General features: G+C 50.0%; 1 protein-coding gene across 1 annotated transcript in view; it reads right to left on the bottom strand.

The window, feature by feature from the left end:
* Positions 1–23,641, bottom strand: part of Dapk1 (death associated protein kinase 1) — a 155,794-nt gene that overhangs the window by 5,428 nt on the left and 126,725 nt on the right. Inside the window, exons 18-25 of the mRNA XM_005355310.2 lie at positions 21,154–21,252; positions 16,549–16,626; positions 9,351–9,573; positions 8,315–8,503; positions 6,244–6,441; positions 5,284–5,422; positions 3,589–3,709; positions 867–1,055 (exon numbers count right to left, since the gene is read on the bottom strand). Of these exons, the coding sequence (XP_005355367.2) occupies positions 867–1,055; positions 3,589–3,709; positions 5,284–5,422; positions 6,244–6,441; positions 8,315–8,503; positions 9,351–9,573; positions 16,549–16,626; positions 21,154–21,252 (1,236 nt within the window). The remainder of the gene's footprint in view (positions 1–866; positions 1,056–3,588; positions 3,710–5,283; positions 5,423–6,243; positions 6,442–8,314; positions 8,504–9,350; positions 9,574–16,548; positions 16,627–21,153; positions 21,253–23,641) is intronic.

The raw sequence follows: 23,641 nt of genomic DNA, 5'->3' as shown, positions 1-23,641 counted from the left end.
GCACACACACACGAGCACACACGCACACGCACACACGAGCACACACACACGAGCACACACACACGAGCACACACACGAGCACACACACACGAGCACACACACACACGAGCACACACACATGCACGAGCACACACACACACGCACGAGCACACACACACACACGAGCACACACACACGAGCACACACACACAAGCACACACACACGAGCACACACACACACGAGCACACACACACACACTGAACAACGGAATAAGTCTCTCCTTTTAACAGCCATCAAACATTCTATTCAATCTACTCATGTCAGGGTGTGATAGTAGGAGAGCCAGACCCAGCCTGAACCAGTTTTGATGCAGAAACAATGAGGAAAACTGTGTCAGGAAAAAAAAAAAAAAGCCTCAGTTATCATATTATACCTATGCATAATTGAGCATGCACATGACAAAAATCAGGTGCATCATGGGAAGGGACATTCACATTGAGCCAAAGCTTACATAACCTAAACCTGTCAATTAAAATAGAGAACCTCCCAAACCTTGCTCCTTGTACGCAGACTTACCCTCTTTCAGGCCTCATAAAGAAGAGCCAGGCTCTTGACCACCCTCACCTCTGTGACCTGCTGTCAGTCTGGTCAGTGTGTTTCTTTCTGATCTGCACTGCTGCTTCGCTTTCAGAAAACTATTATTGTGATGTAGGTAAATCAGGCAAGCCGTTAGTTCAAGCCCTCAAAAGAGCCTCAAACCCCAGAAAGACCAGGCCCAGATTCCGACCACTTGGCAGGGCGAAGAGAGCCTTGTGGAATGAGAGACCACAGGTAGCAGGGTCCTTTCTCCTCTAGCAGCGGGAGCTCGCCCACCCTCAGCCCTCACCTCGCCCGTGCTGTGCAGCTGCTGCGCGATGCGCCTGAGGTCATCCTCAGAGGCCAGGGGGTTCAGCTGGTCCTGCACGTCGTACACGAACTGCTGCAGCGACATCAGCTGGTTTGGTCCGTTGAGTTTCCGCCAGGAGGGCAGCGTTGAAATGATCTTCTCACACAGGTGAGTCATGGGAGGGCAGCCCTGCACAGGCAGGTGGGACAGATTAGCCGCTGTGCAGCTGACGCTCTGGGAGCCCAGGAGAGACATCACTTATCCACGCTGTGCATGCCCAGAGAAGTCAGCGCTTTACTGGCTCAGTGAAGGACTCTATCGCTAACCGAGGGTTGTCTCTAGGCATAATCTAATAATCAGACTCGAGGGATTTGATAGCAGCTCGATGTGTAAGAGATGATGTGTCCTCACAACAGTACTTTAGGAACGATGGACTTGACTCACGCTCTCCGGCACCTAAGGCTGCACTCAGATCTGCCCTTGCTCCTGGCTTCTCGCTCCAGCCCCTTCCTCGCTCACTAGTTAGGTCTTAGAAACAGTAAGGTTATGCACAAAGTGCGACAGAGAATGAGAATTCTATCAGCATGGGGATTCGTGGGGTCTGCTGATGGAATATCCTTAGAGCAATAGCCAACGGCAGTTGTTGGCTCGAAATTATTCTCTCACTAGCCAAGGTGGTAAAACAAGCCAAGTTATAACATGCCCCACATTCATATAATCCCACACCCTCCCAACGGGAAGCCATGCAGCACAGAGGTGTCAGACTACCAGTGACACAAAATAGCATCTTATGTCACCTAAGATGCGCTCCTCATTTAAAAAAGAAAAAAAAAGCAGAACTGGGAGCCGGAGAAATGGCTCTGGGGTTTAGAGAGTTTGTTGCTCTTGCAGAGGAATGGACTCCATTCCCAGCATCAACATGGTGGCTCATAACCTTCCATAACTGCTGTTCCAGGGGATCTGACATCTTCTGATCTTTGTGAACAAAAACAACATGCAGGAAAAACGTTCATACACATAAAATAGAAAAAAAAATGAAAACCATTTAAAAGAAAAAGAAAAACTGCCCAGGATAGAGACAGTTCATTTGGACTTGGAGGGTGGCTGGTGATGGCAGAGGCATGCCCAGAGAATCCAAAGGCATCCTGTGCACAAGGGACAGGCGCCTTGCTCCAGATCTGGGAGGAGACCTGGTTTCTTTCCCGAGTATTTGTCCCCATCTGTGGGGCCAGGCCTCCAGACCACCCACATATGGCGACTGAGACACAGTGCCACCACAACAGGAAAGCAAGGATCTGTGAGGCACAGGCTGGTGTGTTTGCTAGGGGAGGCAGGGATGTCCGAAGAGGACACAGAGTACAGGGTGGCAGCACTGGGCCAGAGACGAGTGCACATTCACTCAGGGCACTGGTCACCTCCCTGAGGCTGGTTCAGCCTTTCCCACCATGGCACTCCTGTCTCTCTCTAGGGAATCCTCCGTCTGTCACAGGCACAGATACCTCCCTCCTCTATGCATCATTTTCTACTGCACGATTTTCTCTGACGAGGAAAGACAGACTGGTTTTCAAAGGGGTACAGTTCCTTGGAAAACTTTTAGAAGGAGTCCCCAAGTCCCGAGTTATTCTAAAAACACCCTCCAGAATTCCCATCATGGTATTTATTGTTCTACATGTTTGCACGGATAAGCTTGAGTCAACCACTTTGGGGATCATCCAACTTAGTTCATCCCAAGCAGACAACCAACTTGCCAGCTTATTAAGTCACATTTTCTCTGTTAAAATGAAATAATATTTTTTCCTTCTCCCCCCTTCTTGATACATGTATGTGTTCTTGTATGTGCACGCAACGCTTGTGCACACGTGTATGCCAGTAGTATTCCTCAATCGCTCTCCACCTGGGACTCACTGACTGACCAAAGCAGCCGACCAGCAAGCTTCTGGCATCCTCCTGCCTCTAACCTACCCCCTCTTTCCCACAGGGTTGGGGTACACGTGTGCCCCTACATGCTTGGCTTTTCTAAGGATGCTAGGGATCCAGACATCATGCTGTACACAGAGGGAGCACTTACAGACTCAGCCATCTCTTCGGCTCAGCTTCTCTGTTCGCTAGCGAATGTCTGTGGACACTGTGACCTCCGGGGGCAACATCTAAGCTGCTCTTAGCGGTTTTAATTATAACCCTGTGAAACCTGTTGTCTTCTTCCATTTCCATTTCAAGATGAACATCCCAATGCCCTCCGCCCTCCTCAGATTCTGGGTAGAACTCTATTACATTTGGGGAAAATGCAACGCTCCCTTCATATTTTACCCGCGATGCGAACTCAGTCTAATATGGTCTCGTCTGTCAGGACACATCCTTTGGTTACTTTTGTTAGTGGTTATTTTTCTTTGCTGAATTTGTTACACATACTAAAATAAACAGACTAAAACTGCTGGTGTAATTTATAAAAGGAAATGTTATATGTAAAGAACTTGATACATCCTGCATTGGTGGCTGTTGCCCCTAACAACCCTCCGTCTACTGCCTTGTCTGTTTCTCTCTCTTCCTGCCTCCCCCAGAGTAACAGGAGGACATCACTTGCACACAGACCTTAGTCCTGGCTCCTACTGTCAGCCTATCCCCCAGAAAATCAAACCAAAGTGAGGGCAGTACAGTGGGGTCAACTCCTTGGTCAAGGCTGGCGTCTCCACAGTGGAGTCCAGGTCTCTCCATGTGTACTCACTGAGACAATCTGACTCCGTATTTCTTGCAGGTGATTCCGAAGAACCTTGATGTCCTTAGACCCAGACGCACCCGCATCCAGCACAAACAGCTTATTTGAGACATGGAGGTCATTCCCGAACCTATGGACAAAGCAGGAGCCGCATAGCCACTAGCCCCAGAGGCTGATGGGAGGGAAGCAGGGAGGACCCTAGTGACCCTGAAGACGCTCTCTGTCCCTGCTGTTGGGTGAACTCTGCTGGTCCCTTTGGATGCTGTGCGTGGGAAATCAGTGTGCTTTTTCAATCATATAAGCCGGTAGAAGAAGAGAAAGTAGAAGAAAAGGCAGAAAGATGTCAGAGCCTCCTGATGCAGAGGCTCGGGTGTTCACTTTGCAAAGAGCAGAAAATGCTGCTGAGGGAAGGCAAAGATCAAACAGGACAAGAAAGTCATACCACGGCTCTAAAACTATTCACATAGACCTCTTCTCACACCAGGAGGAAAGCAGCTGTATCTCTCATTATAATTCAAGATCCGAGTGCCAGCATGTTACAAAAAACTGCAATGTCAAACTTTAGGCTTTAATGATTCATTTTTTAAATTTATGTATATTAAATTTAATATACACAAGAGGGCACTGGGTCCCCTAGAACTGGAGTTACAGGCTGTTGTGAACTATATGTGTGGGTGCTGGGAACCAAACTCAGGTACCCTGGAAGAGCAGCCATCTCTCCAGCTGCCAAATTCACGCTTGCTCATAGAGCCTTGGAACACGGTACGGAATGAATGTGGTCTGTCTTCCAGGGGTGCCTCCATTATAGAGGCTCTGTCCCCAGGGAGGTGATGTGTATAATGGGGTCTTTAAGAAATCAGGCTTAACTGAACGCTACAGTTTCAGGGGTGCTGCCGTGCCAAGGATTACGGTAGCTTCCAGAAGGTCTGTGAACTGTCAAGAGAGCCTAATTCAAAATCCCTTCCTGAATTCCTATCCATACACATCGTCCACCATGATGCCACACACCAGGAAGTGATGTGATCAAGGGGTCCTCACAGGACTGATGAAATAGGGTTTTGACTTCTTGCTTCCTAAGCTCTTAGCTAAGAGCATCTTCTATTAGCTACCCAACTTCAGGTGTATCGCTACAGCAATGAAAATTACCAACAGATTCTAAGTAAAAACTTATATTTACCTCCAGTTCTTTATAAGAGAAACAAGGGTCTTATATGATAATACTCAACAGGAAGGCACTCGGATCTTTTCTATTCTGTTCTGTTCCATCCCATCCCAACCTACCCCATGATGTAGCTTGGACGTTAACCTAAGTAATGTTATAATCCAGTGTGTATCTGCAATTGACATGTTGGGAAATATTGACCAGGGTGCTGCTACCCATGTCAATTCCAAAAACCTGAGAACAGAAGCCACCTCTGTGTGGAGGTACTGGGTGAGAAGGTGAGAGCAGCCTGTGGCCTTTTACCATGTTCTGTTTGCGTATAACAGGTGTATTATCTGTGTAATTAGTACTCATTGCTTTGATGAAAATGAAAAGTTCAACAAAGGATCGCTCAGAGTGGGAAGTTCCTTCACCCGCTCCACCCCACCCCACCCGAGCAGGGCCACATGTTCTCTGCTGCATCCTCTCACCGGACCCAGTTCCCCTGTTTGGATGCTCACCCCACCCCCACCCCCACCCCCACCCCCGTGGGCTGCGCTCACCTGTTCCTGATCTCTTTCAGCAAGGATATATCCTTATCATATCCAAACTCGCCTCCAGCAGGCCGAGGGATGTTCATGATGTCAGCATGTGTGGCCACCAGGACAACACGGAGTGGGTTCTTCAGCTTGCCTCCAAAAGCTGAGGGAGAAAGTGTACCCTTTGAGAGTCTGATCTCCTCCCTGGCTGGTTTCTCCTGCCCCAAAAGGAATGTGCTGGCCTCCTACCTAGACCCCCTGTGCAGGTGACATACAACCTGCCCAAAGGCTAGAGGGCAGGACTAGGGAGTATGGCCTCTGGTTCTGACCCTCCGCTAGAGTTCTCAGCAGAGACAAGGGCAGACTGCAGGACAAAAAGCTGCTCTTGGGGGCTCCCTTAAAGAGACCACATGTGAAGGAGACATTTGCAACCACGGACAGCTTTCACGGGAACAAAGAAAGCCTTCTGAATGAAACCACACACTGGAGAAAGCCGAAGACAAGTGGTCTCCAACTCACACAGGCATGGCCTCTGCTCACAGGAGTGTTTTAAAAGAGATGTGGCAAAGGAGAAAGAAGAGGCAAAACTACGTCCCCTGGGAGATCAGCCCTGCTGATGTCATGAGCCTGGGCTTTCGGTCGAAGGAATATGGCTGCTGAGCATCGCCCCGAACCAGGGACAGCTGCTCCTGTTGGAGGCCGAGCCCCCTAGCCAACATCATGAGGCAGGCGGCCTGGGCCTTTTCACCAGGGCAGCAGATGGAAAGATAACCCCTTCTGCTGCTGATGCCCCAGTACTTTCCAGAAGGGAGCAGGAGCCGTGGACGGAGGACTCCGCGGTGCGCTCAGCAATGAAGACCAGGGATGGTTCAGAACTGGGAGGAGGTCAGAGCTGGGAGTCCCATTCTGTAGGGTCTGAGTGCGGCCAGCACGAGGACCCCAAGAGGAGCATCGCAGAGGCAGAGGAGGAAGGACCTTGCTCACCTATGGGTTCTTCAACTGGGACCAGAGACTTCAAGAAACTGAGCCAGAAAATCACTTGGTTCAGTTGGATCTCGTAGGGTTCTTCTAGACTGAAAACGATGACATGGATGGATGTGGGATCGTTGGCAGCGAAGTAGTCATAGCAACAAAAGTACACGGGGTTCCCAGAGAACTCCCATACACTGAAATCACCAACTCCTTCAGAAAGAAAGCAAAGGCTGCAATCAGGAAACATCCCACCTAACTTCAGGGGCTGTTAGCATTCTAGGGACTCTGCACAGGGCTTGTGACACCGGCAGCATGTGTCCGTGTCAGGACACAGCGACTTCTGCACAGGTCCCTGCCCAGGGCTCTATGCCTATCCCTCTCATCTATCCCTAAAGGTTTTCATTAAGATCGCCTTGGCTGTATCTACTGTATATTTACTCCAAATTGCCGGCAGATATATGTATGTTATAGGCGTGTGGGGCCAGAGGCAGACATGGAAGTGCGTGCATACAAACAAACTTTTGCTTTCTCTCCCCTTTCATATTATTATATAAAGAGGGTGAGAACCAATCATGGAAAGAGATCAGTCCTGTCAGATTCCACAGGAGAATGAGCCAAACACGCAGAACACACACACCCTGTAATTGGAGGCTCAGCATAGTATGGAAAGTTCTCGGACCAGAAATAGAACTTTCAGCACTGGAGTCCTGGTTTGTGGTGGGGATTTTGAGTGAGGCCCAGATATGAGCGCCTCCTTTCTTCATGTTGCCAGGCCAGCTCTGTCCAGGGATGCTGGGGAAAAACACAGTTTGAAATGGGGGGGGAGACATGGACTTTAATCCCAGTCATTGGGATCAGGAGCTCTTAGACCTGGGCCCTTGGGGAAGCCCTGGGGACCCAGCAGTCCATGCTGTTACAGATCTCAGGTGATTCCCGTTTAGGCTGGTGTTAGATAATCACAGCTTCAGGTAATGTGTCCCATTTAAGCTGGCGTTAGATAATCTCAGCTTTAGGTAATGCGATGTTTTTTCACTAAGATAATCACAGGACCTCATCAGTGTGTTTAACCTGTGGTCTATGGGCCACATTCCAGTATAGCTAGGAATGTGATTCAACACACCTGTGAATGATGTCACGCCACAGTGTTGAAGGGTTGGACACATCTGGACCTGACATGACCCTGCTATCTTCTGAAAGTCTCCCCATGGCAGACAGGACAGCAGCTCTGTCACACACACATCCCTCCCGATGCCCTCTGGGCATGCCCATCACTGTGTCATTGTCCCTGCTGAGGATCTGTGAGCTGCAGGCTGCATCCCCAGTGACCTGATGGAATGGCAGAGCCTGGGGCATGATGGGAGGTGGTCACGTGCGAGGCCCTCAGGTAGATGTTAACACCTCATTAACTTTAGGGCCTTGAGAGTGGGTTATTATAAAGAGAGGTTGGCCACATCCCAGCTCTCTGGCTTCTTCTCAGCATGCGGCCTCTCCTGCCATGATGCTTTCTACTTGAGACTTGGCAGGAGTACCCCACTCTACAGTGTGGGGTACTAAGAGGGGAAGTGTTGAAAGGTGGTGGTAGAGGGAGGTAGAAGTCTGGGGTGCTACACTGAGGCTCTCCTAGGTTGTATGAAAGTCTGGGTCTCATAAGCAAAAGCAACAACCAAACACTCAAAGAATTCTCCACGTCTACGCCGGTGTTAGCCATGATGTATGTCAATGTGTAAAACATCGCCTTTTCAAACTTGCTTCATCACCATGAGGGGCTGTGTGTGCCATTAGATCCCCACCTAAACAGGCAGGGGGTCTGCTTTTCAAAAGGTACTAATCACCCAATCTACTTATTAAGCACCTACTGGGTGCTGAGTGTTTTGCTAGGTGCTGACAGTGCCCAACCATGTAGTTTTGCTTCTAGTGTGTTAGCTAGCTATGGCTCAGGCCTGCGTCCGCCCCATCAATAGTCTGCACAGGACTTTCCCTGGATATAGCAGATACTGCTTAGCAAAAGCTGCCTTTGGGTCAGGACTTGAAGCCCCGTGAAAGAAAAACCCAAGTTCCTTCCCTCCGGGTAGGTGGGGCATACCGTTCAAATAAGCGTTCTGGATGTCGATGGCCTTGGTGGACTGGTCATCGGCCGAGCAGTGCAGGTGATGGGACGGAGCCACAAACACTTCCAGCATCCCTTTGGTGAGGCCCGGCTCAAACATCATGCTGCGGCTCCTCACGCTCACGTTCTCACAGCCAGGGTACAGGTTGTTAATGCTCACCGAGACTGCAGAACGAAGGGTTAGGACTCAGGATGTGGGGTTCCCAAAGCAGGCGAGGAGGAGAGGGGTGGTTGGTGAGGTAAGAGGTGGGTCTGGGAAAGGGAGGGGCTACCGGATGAAAGATTAGATGCATGTCCATTGCAGTGTATCTTTCTATAGCTTCCAAAGCCTCACGGGAGCATTGGGGACCCCCAGGAATGTCTCATGCCCAGCACTTGTGTCCAGGACAACCACCTAACAGGAGTGGATATGGTTAGCTGGCTGTGGGCACAAGGTAGCAGAGGAGGGCAGGCAATATTGGCAGGAGGCCTTTTCTTCCTACGTCTCAGTGATAAGTGTTCATGGTGTGGATACTGGGCTGAGACAGGCTTGTTTATAGCAAAATAAAAGCTATAGCTTGTGAAATCACAGAAAAAAATATTGTTGACTATTGCCCTCTAGTGGCAACAGGAGGCAGACTTGAAGGGAGAGCCTATTTTGGGCTGAGGGTCATCAGCAACTTCCTAGGCAGGCGGTCAAGAGTTGTTCCCAGGAGACTGAATGCCTCCCTCTCTCTGGTACAGACACAACAGGACGGCCACCGTCCCCAAGGGAGCCGCAGAACAGAGTAAGGCTGTGGCCGCAGGTGAGAAGTGTGTGTAAGGTTCCTTGGAAAGTCAAGTCCCCCCCAGCCTGAGTCACCCCAGAGTGTGAGCTCAGAACTCCCAACACTTGTCTCACTTCAGGAGCACTGTGAGTTTCTCCAGAGTAGCTAAGGACCTGCTGGAACCTCAGCCTTTGCCTCCGGCACACCTCACCCGAAAGGCTGTAAACCCAACAACCTCAGGAAGTGTGGCCTGGGGGAGCGCCTACCTGTTGGCTTAGCAGCCAGGGGCGATGGAGGGAAGCGGGTGGAGTTCATGGAGGAGAGCCTGGGCCTGCGCCTTCTGAAGAAACTCCTCAGCAGCCCACACTTGAGAGACTCCACCAGCGTGGATTTCCCAGAGCCCGAGTGGCCGAACAGTTTGAGCTTGATTCTTGGCTGGAGATTCTGCGTGGGTCGGAGCTGCTGGATGAAGAGTCCTCTGTGTGTGTCCTGGAAGAGGGGAAAAGTGAAGCTCTTAGCAGACTGGACCCCGTGGTTCTTGGCTTTCTGGGCCTGGGCCTGCACTTCCTTCTCTAGTCAGGAATACATTTCTTTGCTGGCTCCACAGAAATGTTTCCAAGCTAAAGGAAAACACACAGCATGCAGTCACCGTTCTGAAGAATGGACGTCAGGGGTTCTAGTCTCTCCCCTTGCTGTCAATCATCTCTGCTCGCCCATCTCAGAATCCCCTTTGTCATTGCAGGACTCCCGGTCCATTGGCATTCACTACCCCTGCAATCTGTTCGGCCCCTGGCAACCTCTGTCCCCTGTCTCCGGATCTGCCTGTTCCCATGGCATCTGGATCCAAACAAATTGGGTGGAAAAACCCGTGAAGCATCAACTTAGGCATGAACTAAGATGAACTCTGTCTGACCAGCTAAGGGTCTATTCTTCTGTGTAGAGAGCCTGGGGCATGGGTGGTACTGTCATGGCATAAGAGGGTTGTCATGGCCCCTTTCTGGGTTGTGACGGGGTTCCTTGAGGGCCACTGTGATGGTATATGCAGGCCTGTCTCTCTATTTGTATGGAAATTCTGGTTCCTTCACAAGAAGCCTGTTTTGGTACGTATGGGAGATGGCTGTATTTTAGATCCCTGGTGACACTACTGCCCCCTCCTGGGCGCTATGGGAAATGGATGTATTTTAGATCCCACCACGTGAGGGTGTTTGGGCACTGGATGGAAAGGTGTGCCTCTATATCTCCTACAGTGAAGGATATTCTGGGTCCCCGGGGACTTCTGAGTACCTGATCAGTGTTTACACACGAGAGAAATCTTCCGAGAAGTCTTCTCAGCTTAGGGCTTAGGTGCACGTTTGCACATAACTGGGGGGTGGGGGAGGGGAGCAGAGTTTTCCAAGATTACAAGTATCTTGCAAATTGGTTTGCTCATACAGTGTTTAAACCTTTCTTTCTTTCTTTTTTCTTTTTCTTTTTTTCTTCTTTTCTTTCTTATCTTGTGTGCACGCTGCCGTACGTGTTAGAGGCTACATGAAAGGGACGGTTCTCTCCTTCCACCATGAGGGGCCTCAGGCTGATAACAGACACCTCTATTTCCTAAGCCATCTTTTTGGTCCTGTCTAGACTTCTGTTTGGCCTTTATTATGCATTGAGACTGTTGGGGCCCTTGCTAACCCTGGAACTGTGCTGCTCGAGTTGCTGTGCCAACAGTCCAATGGGCACCTGTGGTGAATGCTCAGTAACTCCGGGGCGATGGCAGGCTCCCTAGATCACTACCAGGGCACCAGGGACCCAGGGCCCAGCATTTTCACGCTGAGTCTGAGATTTTACAGAGAAGGATCCATCCGCAAGATGTTCTTAGATCAGTGGGATGGCCTTATGGAAGGAGTGTCGTGAGCTCCCAGGTGACTGACACAGAAGCTGTGTCTACAGCTCCCCTTGGCCAGGTAAGGAAACAGGACATGGAGTAAATCAGAATCTACTACTGGACCCTTTACCCTTTGTGGAGTGTCAAAGGCTCCTCGGTCCTTCGCAGAGTGTAAAAGGGAGGTGAACGGAACACACACAGACAGGAGACGGAATCTCAGGCACAGGGGACCACACAAGCCATTCTCAGGCCATCTCACTGAAGACAGCCCCATTGGGGCACTGTCTTAAACACGAGGTAACCGTGGTGGCCTCTAGACTTCAGTAAGATTCATAAACCACCACTAGGAAAGTGGGCAAAGTGAGCCCTCCCTACTTATCTTTCCACAGGGTGTGGCTCGTCACTTTGGTACCTCTTTGTGGCTTTGTTTCAGAGGCAAACCCATTCACTACTGGGGCAGTGGAGCATGCCCACCTGCCTCCAGAGCTGGGGCTGGTCACTCATGCCTAAATCATATGCCAGCCAGCTAATTAATAACCGATTTCAACACACCTTGTTTTATAAAAGAGGACAGTGTTTGGCTAAATCTATACCTTGGCTTTTATATGAGGCCCTTAACTCTGGGTGATCATGCAAGCAAACACATATTCTCACCTTTAAAGTGGGGGCCAGGGACATCAGACTGGAGTGGGTTTCCAAGGAAGGAATCCTACATTACCCCCTCCTGCCTATGTCCAGGTTCCTTTCATGCCTTCTCTTCTGTCCACCAAGAGATGACAGTCTTGGCCTGGAGGCTCTAGAGCAGTGTTTCCCAACCTTCCTAACATTGCAACTGGTTAATACAGTCCCTCATGTTGCAGTGACCCCCCAACCATAAAATTAGTTTCATGGCTACTTCGTAACTGTGATTTTGCTACTGTTATGAATCATAATATAAATATCTGTTTTTTCCCATGGTCTTAGGTGACCCCTCTGAAAGGGTCACTTGGCCCCTAGGTTGAGAACTGCAGTTTTAGAACTTAAGCCAGGAGGAATACTTTCTCACGGGGGTGGGAGGAGTATACTGCAGTCTTGGAAAACAAGAAAGCGCAAAAAAATCCTCATCCTCATGTGTTAGGGACTCTAATCACATGCTGCGGGATGATTTCTCCTGCTCCTCACTTCAAACCCTGGAGAATCTACTAAACCCAACGAGTTGACACAGGTTTCTATAGCCCTCCATGGGCAGTTGGAGCATTTTCACTTCTGGCCACTAGATGGCACAGCAGAGACAAGCTGAGGAGCCTGGAAGGCCGTTTTCATCAGCTGTTTTCCTACCCTAAGGAATGAATGGCTCCAGCCCAGTTCTAGAAGGTGCTGTGTATGTTAACTGGTTTGGAGGGAAGCGCGATTATAGTTCACCAGAGTGAATAGTTAACTGAGTGAATAGCTCTAAGGCTAGACCTAGCTCCAACCCAGACTGGCCAGGTAGGAGCTTGTCAGCCAGCTGGGGCAATGGTGCTTCTTCAGTCTTTCTCAGGTCTTATGGTGTGCACCAGTGTGTGTTCCTTGGGTCTGTGGATGTGACTGGATCACACACAAGGCCAAGGGCGCTAGACGTTTGGGTGAGTTCTCTCTGTTCAGACTGGACATCATTTGGTAAGAGAACACGAAGGAGTATGGGTTTATGATCTGGAACCTTCCAGGCGGTTGTGGGGGAGGGGGTTGTCAGACAGGTTACACTCCCCACTGAGGAGCTTGCTTTAAGTGCTTGCTTAGGGTAGTTACTCATTTGTTAGCAATTGGCCAGCCAAGTCCAGCACCATGCTGGCTGTCAATGGCTCCCACTAGTCTCTCCTCCAGACCCTGACACCACAGCCTGAACCTAGAAAAGGTCTCTGGGTTTACAGTTTTCTTTCTACAGCAACTTTTCCCCTGGCAAATTAGCATCCACTTTCCCACCAGGAAAGATGACTAAACCCACAGGCTGGAGAGGAAGATGACCAGCAATCTGGAGACGCCAGATAAGAGCCCAGAGAAGAGACAGCGCTTCCAGCACGAGGCAGAAGCTGTAAGACCCTAATTATACAAATGCTCTTCACTCCTGGTGAATTTTAATTCTGGGCAACTCCCAACACTGTCCATTTTCCAAAACATTCCTGAGCACTTCTGCCTAGACATGGGCACTTTTAATATCAATTTACGGAAAGTCTGACTGAAAAGACAATCAAGAAAATCAAGTCCCCAAAGGTCTGATAAACATGGAAATCGCAGGGACAAAGGTGGCAGCGAAAATGGACTTCAAGGCCAATTGGAAAGCAGACCACTCCCTGCGGCCACATCAACCTTGCATTTAGATGAAAAAACTTGGTCTGGCTAGACAGCGCAGCTCAGGTGTGTGGGGTGGCGAGGCTAATGAGCTCTGTTTCCTGGAAGGAATCACATGAGTGTGTGTTTTGTGTGTGTGTGTGTGTGTAGGCGCATGCATGTGACAGAAGGGACACCTTCCTCCTGTTAGTTCCCCTGGCAAGGGGCAGCCAGGGCACAGTTGTGATGCTTGCAGAGCCCACCAAACCACAACGCACTAAGAACCAAATGTTCTAAGCCCTCCATATTGAACTGGACCAGTGCAGACTCCACACAGCTCAGCCCGACCTCCTGGCATTGACCTGGGCCCCTGGTGGTCCTAGCCACCAGGGATGCTCCTGAGGTCCTCCTGTGTCAGCCCTCACTGCCTAGTGATGAGCACGGACACTCTGGCTCTCACGCTGGAGTTCTCTGGTGGCAGTGGCAGGCTGGCTTTGGATCTATTTCCACAGGTCAATCCCCTGATTTTCTTGACAGCAAAACTACCTTCCTAGGAGGTGAAAACACAGGGGGTGAGCCTTGGAGAACTGCAGTGACCACGTGGACTGTCCCTGAGTGAGGAAGGCCAAGGCCCACCTCTCCTTCAAGTGGCTCTAAGACAGACAGGGAACATAGCCCGGTATGTGGAGGTAACCTTTGGTTTTCACAAAGGAAAGGAGAGAAAAATAGAGGTTACAACAGGGGCCTGGAGGCTGGAGACCAAAATAGTCTGCAACACAGGCCTTGCACCCACCTGTAACGCCAGGAATGCCCCGGTGAGCGTGGCAGAGAAGGCAGAAGGGCACAGTGGCCACTCTGCGGCCTTCCCTCTTCTCCCACGTTCTCTGTTTGAACAGTCTCCCCTCCTGGTGACCCAGTGAGAAACGCAAACAAATGCACCCTGACTTTCCCTGCAGGCACTGGGGGAGTAATCTGACCTGCTACAGGGAGGGGGATTCTTGGCACAGACTCACTGCGATGTCCCCATGCTGGCTGGGAATACACAGTACATAGGCCCTGTGCACACAGAGAGATTCAGAAAGTGGGGATACTGTGTGTGAGATGGGGCTCTTGGCTTTCCACTAACCCCTCCCTCAGTCTCTTTGAGGCCCAGTTCCCCACCTTCTCTGTGAACCCTGGGGACATAAAATGACAGAACAGCTACACGACCCCAGGGTTGCCACATTTTAGGGATGCTCTTCAGGGTGCCAACCAGAAAGGAAACCATGTGAGCAGGTGCTGTCCTCAGGACACATTTATCTCAACTCTTTTGGCGCTAAATACCATCCTGTGAGGTGCCACCTCTACCCATGGGTCAAATACAGATGTTGAAACATAGATTTGGTGAGCAATGGACCAGTTCATCCAGCAAGAGCTTCATGGGGCTGGGTCCAGAATCCAGGCCACCTGCACTCCTTAGTTTTTGCCAACTTGATATAAATTCGAGTCACCTCGGAAGAGGGCTCCTCAGCTAAGGAATTGCCTCCACCAAACCGGGAGATCTGTGAGGAATTTTCTTGATGAATGATTAGTTTGGGAGCACCAAGCTCACTGTCGATGGTGCTACCCTGAACAAGCCATAGGGAGAAATCCAGTAAGCAGCACCCTCCACACTAGCAATGGAAATCAGGGTTTCTTGAATGTTCTGGAAGATCTCTACCAACTGAGCTACATCCCAGCCCTAGGGTAAGGGCTAAAATGGGAGGACAATTTATCTTTTTATTCTTTGCTTCAGCCTAGAAACATCCTAAGCATTAACCTCCTGTACTTACAACCTCTTCTTAAGCATCCATAAAGGTGAAACACCATCCCGTTCTCTGTGACAATTTGCTACGCATTAGTGTCGGTGACCTGATGTGTCTAATTTTTGCTACTACACGTTATGGCTCAGTGGTTAAGAGCATTGCCTGTTCTTCCAAAGGTCCTGAGTTCAATTCCCAGCAACCACATGGTGGCTCACAACCATCTGTAAAGAGGTCTGGTGCCCTCTTCCGGCCTGCAGGCATACACACAGACAGAATATTGTATACATAATAAATAAACAAAAATAATTATTTCGGGAGGGGGGAGGGAAATGGGAGGCGGTGGCGGGGAGGAGGCAGAAATCCTTAATAAATAAATAAATTAAAAAAAACAAACAAAAATAAATAAATAGAACTACAGTGGATACCTTTGTGTGTTAACAAATAGATATCTTTTCTTTTCTTTCTTTCTTTTTTTAAATTTGGTTTTTCGAGACAGGGTTTCTCTGTGTAGCTTTGGAGACTGTTCTGGCCTCAAACTCACAGAGATCCACCTGCCTCTGCCTCCAGAGTGCTGGGATTAAAGGCGTGCACCATCACTGCCTGGCAACAAATAGATATCTTAACCGAAAGGGATTAAGCATTCTGAAGTCTCTAGATGCATGAAACAGGCTGCAGATCTTACACCTGTATTTGCTAGTTTTATGTCTTTATAAACAGGAGCTGGGAATTCAAAACAAAAGAGGGAAAGAGACATCATCAGTGTCTGTCCCCCTCCACTGTAGGGGTGTGTGATGGTTTGAATGCAATTGGCCCCCATAAGCTCATAGGGAGTGGCACTCCCTAAGATGTGTGGCCTTGTTGGAGGAAGTATTTCCCTGTGGGGGCAGGCTTTGAGGTCTCCTTTGCTCAAGTTGTGCTCAGTGTGGTACGCAGCTCACTTCCTGTTCCCTGAAGATCAAGATGTAGAACTCTCAGCCCCCTCTCCAGCACCAGGTTGGCCTGCATGCCACCTACCATGATAATAGACTAAGCCTCTGAAACTGCAAGCCAGCTCCATTAAATGTTTTCCTTTATAAGGATTGCCATGGTCATAGCATCTCTTCATAGCAATAGAAATTCTAGCTAAGACAGGATGGTTAGCAGAGAAAGGGTTGGGAAAACCAAACGAACTCAGTGAAGGGAAATACCAAGCTAGTTTGTGTGTCTGCCTGGTGTCTGAGGAGATGTTGGATCTCCTGTAAGCATGGGGCTTACAGATGGTTGTGAACTGCCATGGAGATGCTGGGAATTGATCTCTGGCCCTCTGTAAGAGCAACCAGTGCTCTTAGCCACTGAGCCTATCCCTCCAGCCCCCAAATTCATTTTTTTACAGCCAAATGTAGAAGAAACCCTATGGGTGCTTCTGCATGTGTGCCCACTGACAGCACATGGACAGATGGTCTTCCTAAACCCAAGTCTGATGCCTCCCCCAATAGCTCACAAAAAACTTCTCGCAGAAAAACGAAGCCGAGAACTTCAAGGGAAGCTCACCTTCCGTAGTCTTGCCAAGAGCCCCGCCACATGCTCGTGCTGTTCCGACCTGGCAAGGTCTTCAGCCGTCTTGCCATCCTGTAGGAGACAGACGATTAGTGAGTGCCCTTCCCCTGGAAAGCAGAACTGCTTAAGACCCAAACACACCAGCTTGAGGAAGAAACAGGCGCAGCAGGGTTAGAAGAAAGTCAGGTAAAAGACCATATCTCGGCTTGTTTCCCTGTCCAGAGAATCCTTATTTTATCTGGTGGCCCAAGAAAAAAAGATGTCAGAGCAAGGAACACATCAATGTCCTGCGGGGATGGCAGAAAGATGCTCAACCCACAGACTCAGCGCATGCTCATTCTCTGACTGATTTCCTGCCCTGAGGCCCCGTCTCTAACACAGCAGTCAGGCGTGTCCGCTTCAGTGTCAGCTCATGTCTCTCAGTTCTAACACATACAGACCTGGCCCTCAGACAGTGCCACGGCTGGGAATCACTGTGCCTTCCAAACACAGACTAGCACAGTTTGGTTGCCGACAATCACTGAGTGGGGACCTAAGAGTCCACAGCACTTTGATCTTTACTGTTTAATTAGACTTCTCACGGGGCCATGGTTTCATATGAAGGGATATATTCTTATTTATATACCATGGGTATGACCATCTCCAGGGAACCTTCTGGTCCAGACCTGATCCAGTTCACAGTGAGGCACAAGAGTGACCTCACAGTCCCTCAGAGGGACAGGAGCTGTGGCTGTACCCCCTGACCTCACGGTCCCTCAGAGGGACAGGAGCTGTGGCTGTACCTCACCCCACCCCCACCACACACACACACCAAAGGAGAAGGACACAACCGTTGAGCTGAAGTTTTATTCAGCCCTAAAAACCAATTTTCAAGTCAATGAAGACACCTATTCAGCAAAAGAAAAGTAAGTCTATGGCTTCATTACCAGCACTTGGAGGCGAGCCATCCCGTGGCGGCCTGGAATGCCGAAAGTCTGTCTGCCTGCCAAACTCCCAGCTCTTCAGCTTAAGCAACTCCGGAGATACTCATGGGGTCTCTCAAGCCCAGCAATTCCTAATCTCAGTTCTACTGGATTATGTCATTCTCTGCTGTGGAAAGCCATTTTCTACCTTATACAGTGGCTAACAACACTCTGCCATCTGCCAAGGGGCCGGGAACATTCCATAACATCTAGCCGGAAAACCGCATGTCTCCAGAGAATTCCAAGTGTCTCTTGGGAACAAAATTGCCAGGCTGGGAATGAACGCTCAACCCAGGCTGAAAGTGCAGCTCAGGTGTGTGTTCCACAGAGGGGTGCTTCAAAGTCAGGGTCACCCTGTTCTTACTCTGTCCCTAAAATCCTGAGATGGATCCAACAGGCAGGCCAGGCATTCTCCTTGGCTATGGGTTGAACGGGGTTCCTTATTGGACACTGCAACCCCCAACCATCTCATCAAACTGACTCTGCATGGAATGCCTTTGGGAGGGAAAGAAGCAGGGTGTGGCTGCCTCAGACTTTCCAAGGTAACATTCAAGGCTGAGCTCTGAGGACGTGCAGGTCCAGAGACATGGAGGAGGGCCTGGTGTTCAAGTGAAGCTGCAGACCTGGGACCCAGAGAGAAAACAAGGAAGGCTGGACAACAGGTATCCAGGAACAGGGGAAAGAGTCAGAGGCAGGCATAGGCAGAGACGAGGAAGGTGTAGGGAGGCAAAAGTGGGTCAGGACTAAGAAAAAGGATTAACAGGAGCCACTGGTACTTGCTGGGCAGTAAGAGGAAGAGACCAAGTCAGAGGGAGTTACATCAGAGAAAGCGTGGAGGCCAGCCACTGTCCCTGGGGTGGCTTTCAGTTATTCCATGGCCCACGTGGACCTACAAAGGTCCTACAGATGACTTACATGCCTTGATCATTTTGATCACATACCGTTTCATTTTATTTTTGAGACAGCATCTCACTATGTAGCTCTAGCTGGCCTAGAACTCTCTATGCAGACCAGGCTGGCCTTGAACTCAAAGATTTGCTTTCCTTTGCTTCCTGAGTCCTGGTATCAAAGATGTACACCACCGTACCCAGCCACTTCTTTGGTAATCTGTCTTCATTTATACTAAAAGAGACAAGTTCCTAGAGGGACGGGCCTCTGCTGAGTTAGTGGTTGAGGAAGACAAGCCAATGGAGAGTCGGGGAGGGGGAAGGCAAGAGGAAAGGCAGGAGCCCTCAGAAACCATTCCTGCAAGTTTGTGAAGCGTTCCATATTTTTTCAGGCTCTTCAAGAATACAATAACTAAGAAGAGAAAATTTGCAGAAAAGAAGTTGAGTGGAAAACTGTTGAGACTCCACCAGAGTGACCCTTGGAAAACTATATTTCTGTACTGCAGAGTGGAGAGGGGTTCTTTAATGTCACTGCTGCAATGTTTTTCTAACCAGTAATAAAACCTTGATTGTGAAAAAAAAAAAGATCAAACCAGGAGAGACACTAGAAGGCGCTGTGGAGCCAAGTGTTGCTTGGACACTCTTCTCAGAAGGAACCAGAAAAAGTTACTGGTACGACTGTCCCACGGGGCAGCAGCCCCAGCCCAGAGTCAGAAATGTGATCCAGAAAAAAATGGATGTCAGCGCAGAACACACAAGGCACTAAAAACTTGGTACAGGTGAGACAATAGGAAAGACATTAACAATCTTAAAACACTGTTGAGATGATATTCTGATGCTCTACTGAAATTTGCTTCATCTGTTGTTTTTAGCGGAGCTGCTAGAGAATCTGAAACAATAACAAAGTCTGGGCTTCGTTTTTGGTGAGGTCCTCAGCACTCGGCCACCCCACTCCTCACACAAAGGCAACATTGCTCTAAGAGGAAGAGGCCTGCCTTCCCCTGGCTAGATTGCCAGGTGCCACGGGAGGCTCTCAGTGCTGCATGGTCCCCGGAATCCTTACAGCTCAAGACTCTGTATTTGGTGCTTTTCTGGAGCCTCTAATAACTTCAAAATCACTCAGTGGCTATCCTCCATGTCTAGCTCCTGCAGAAGGGTCAGCTCCACCAATTTCCCAGGACCTGACTCTTGCCTCACCCAGTGACTCCAGATCGGCTGTTAAGACTCTCTGATCAGCATCCCTCTTTCATGTTCTAGAAGTTTCCCTATGTCTGCCTGAGTAAATGGTGAGGCTAAGCGAGGAGCTATAAGGTGTGGACAGAAAACCCTGAAGAGCCCCTCTAGAAGCTGGAAGAGACAGGGATCAGAGGAGAAGGTGGCCTGGCAGTATGGTGGTGGGGAACAAAGGAGACAGACACCACAGAGAAGCGTGAATGGAGAGAACCAGGGGCTCACAGAGGAACACAAAGAGACCGGAGGCCACACACATTTCTGGCTCCAGCAGCTGACAGCATTTCAAATCACCCTTGTTTCTGTTTTTCCTATGAGGCATCATCTGAGTCGAAGAAATGTTTTTTTTTTTTTCCTTTTAAGCATGCATGAGATGCTTTATGCCAGGATCACTAACCCGGAGGTAAAGAATGGGTTGACAGAGGAATGAGGGCAGCTCAGGTCCTTGTACGGCAGGGGTAAAGAAATACCCTGAGAAGCGTGCCCATCCCACACAGGGCATTGTTAACATCTGTGCCTACAGAGAGCCCAGCTCTGCAGAGAACAGAACTGTTCGGTCCTGAGAGTGGCTGGCACCGCAAAGACCTACACACAGACTCTGCGGATCACGCCAGGTGTCTGGGGCTCTCCAGCATGCACAAAGACAACAGGTGAATGAAGAGACCGGCTCTGCCACAGGGAAACGTCATCTGAAAACAAGCAGCAGGATGGATGTGGCTGGCCGCGGGCTGCTCGGTTAAGACCTTGAAGATCTCGGGGAACCAGAGCTGCGCTTCCGACCTCAGAGCCTCAGGTGGGCTGCCACATCAAATGCCACGTGATCGCCTTCACAACTGACTGCCAGCAAAGCTAAGGTCTGTGAAGGTCAAGACCTCCCCACACAGTCAACCCACGGTTGGGCCAGCAGCAACTTGAGCAATAGTTCATGGCCACCTCATCTTGTTGGCCAAACTCTTATCTCTGGTATTTTGGGAAATGCGAAGCTGTTGGGGTACTGGGCCTGAAGCGAGAAGCGAGAGGAAAGGACTGTGTCTGGCTTAAAAGCAACGTTCAGGCCCAGCAGCAAGGCAGACACTAAACTGTAGACACCCGCCCTTTGCCTTTCAGCCGCTCATGACCCCCAGGGTGACACAGGGGATCCAGCTCCTCCCACAGGCAACGGGCCTCCTGTGCCCTGGGGCCAACGGGAAGCACTTGCGAAAGAGAAATCCGTACTGGAATAGAGAGTTAAGCAGCACGGTTGGGTTGTGTAACACGGTAAACAAAAGGCCAGCGCGAGCCAGCAGGTCGCTGGCGGAGCGGGCTGGCGAGATGAGAAAAGGATGAAACATTAACTAGATATTAAACTGGGTCTGTGTGGGCAAATGTTTATGTAACTGCAGCCGAGAGTTAAAGCTTAATAGCAACCTGTCTGCTTTAGAATGCAGTTGCCAGGCAATACCTTTCTCCCCGTGCCCTTGAGGCATGAGAAGTTTCCATGGCTCTCCGCAGCCAAACACCCGCACCTGCCTGGTACTCACCGAGGTCAGAGCCTCCACGTTGGCGCCCATCAGGCAGAGGTAGCGGACCACGTCCAGGATCCCATTGTTGGCTGCAAGGTGGAGAGGAGTACGTCCATACTGGGAAGAGGAAAGAGAAAATACCAAAGGCGTTCTCTTGGCTGTTGCCTGCAAAAGCCCATAGCTCACAGCCACTGTCGTTGGGGGAGAGACAGCATTACGTAAGGGGCCTGGGCCCACCAGAACTAAAGAGGAGGTTCTGGCTCCCACTCAGGCAAGCCTGCCAGGCAGAACATTTTCAGGTACTCTGAAGTTGAAAGACTAGCTTCAAATACACCTTCAAAGGGCAAATGAGGAGGCTCGCCACAGGGTAACCAAGTTCCCTGCTGTGTCGGCCGAGAGAAAGGCAAGAGGCAAGAGCACAAGTGCCCAGACCTCCATGTGTGCCTGCATCATTCAGTTCAGATCCAGAGAGCCGGGGAGGCAAAAGGAGAAGGGCTGTGGAGGGCACTCTGAGGAAGTGATGCTTCAAGATCATGCCTATCATGGCTTTTATGCCTGTGGTTCTCAAGCTGCGTGTCATGCACCCTGGGGCGCTGCAGTGAAGCCCCAGGGATAACAGCCACTGTCTTAAGGCTTGAAGGATACGGGTGAATATCTCCTCCAAGGAACTCAGAGTAGGTGTATTAGACTGCCGGCTCTCCCCTCGGTGACACTTGCCTTTGCAGGTCTGCTCTGAGGAGTTATCAGCCTCTACACTAAGAAATAAAGGTCTTGAAAACAGGGGTTGGAGAGGTAGTCCACCGTTAAGTGAACTAGCTCTTCTTCCGGAGGATCTAGCACCCACACAGAAGCTCACAGCCATCCTTAACTCCAGTTCAGGGGATCCAACACCTTCTCTGACCCCAGTGAGCACCAGGCGCACGTGTGGTGCACAATAATATAAGCAGACAAAATACCCAAATACATAAAGTAATATTTTTAAAATGTTTACATTTCAAAAATAATCTTGTGAAATGGGGAAGAGGGAGGCACCCTTCCTACCCCATCCACAGGGGGAGCACCAGTGCAAGACGCAGCAACCATGCACCCTGGTGACTGTGAGCATGCACGGAGTAAGAGAGGGGATGCCTCTCCACAGGTGTTTGATCTTTCTCAGAGGCTGCTAAGTTTGGAGGCTAAGAGACTCCACAAGCACAACAGTGAAATTACAAAATCGTTTGCTCTGAATAAAAATCAGCGAGACAGTACGGAGTACGTGAACAGTCGGATCTTGGGAATATTTGCTTGCAGTGTTTATTTTTACATGGGTCAATACATTGTCATTTCAAGGGTTTCATATAGGAGGAGTGTGGCAGAAACTCAAACCCTCAGTGCCACTGAGCCTCTTCCCCACGGCCTCCTGCTCTGCACTCTCCATTAACACCCCAGAGCATTTGCCTCCCAGCTCACATCTAGGAATCTTCTAGTAGGAGGTAGGAGACAAACAACTGAACTGACGAACACATGATCACATTCTTCGATCCATTACTGGCTTATCCTCCTGACACGGGTTTCTGTATCTGTAACTCAGTCTGTGGCGTGCTTTGGAAAGTCTGAATGCTACTCAGGCCATGGTGACGCCCGTAGCCAGCCCGCAGGGAGCAGAGCCGGAAGGAGCGTTCCACGGCATTCCTTCTGCCAACAGAGCTGTGACGTGGGTTTTGTTTTGCCATCCTCTTTACAGGTGTTAGAAAACAACTCCTAACTTTCAAGCCTGCAGGAGTTAAGGTGAGAAGGTAAGGAGGTGGCTGCGCAGATCCGGGCGAACCGTGTGGGAGATGAAATGTAAGGCAGAGAACTCCGGCACACAGTTTTATACAGGGGAGGAGGACTAAAAGGGAAGGCAATAAGGAAATGGACCCTTTTTAAGAACCTCATAAAGTAAGTTTAGGACAGGGTCTCATGTAGCCTGGGCTGGCCTTGAACTTCTAACCCTTCAGCCACCACTTCCCTCTGGTGTGTGGCACTGGATGTGACTAAGAATTCCTTAGTGTAACACTCTAGGCTTTTCATGTCTGGACCCCCAGGGCTCCTTCCAGCTCCGTTTTCTCCCGTTTCCCATCACCTGTGCCCTCAGGAGCTGCATACCTGCGCTGTGGGCACCACAGCCCTCAGGAGCTGCACATGAAGGCTCAGTCTAAAGCTGCCTCTCCTGACCTCTTCATCCAGCTGGATCTGTCACTTCCAAGAAGCAAACTTTCAGATTCCTCCCTCTTTCCGGAGCACCTTGTGCCTGCCCCATGCCTGCCCCAGCAGTGACGGCAGGCAGGGGATTTACCACTTTGTATTGTGAGCCTGGTTTTCTAAAGTAGCCTAAAGGTAGAACCACCCATGGCTGAATCCTCACTTCCTCGAGGACCTGGGCTGTGCAAGATCAGGCTGTGCACCTATCCCACCTGATGTCCGTTGCTTGTCATAGGTGTGGGTGGTGTCTGTCTGTCTGTCTGTCTGTCTGTCTGGGTGAGGT

This window comes from Microtus ochrogaster, chromosome 16 (assembly GCF_000317375.1).
Source record: "Microtus ochrogaster isolate Prairie Vole_2 chromosome 16, MicOch1.0, whole genome shotgun sequence".
In the NCBI taxonomy this organism is placed as follows: domain Eukaryota; kingdom Metazoa; phylum Chordata; class Mammalia; order Rodentia; family Cricetidae; genus Microtus; species Microtus ochrogaster.
This window is presented reverse-complemented; position numbering and strand designations above follow the sequence as displayed.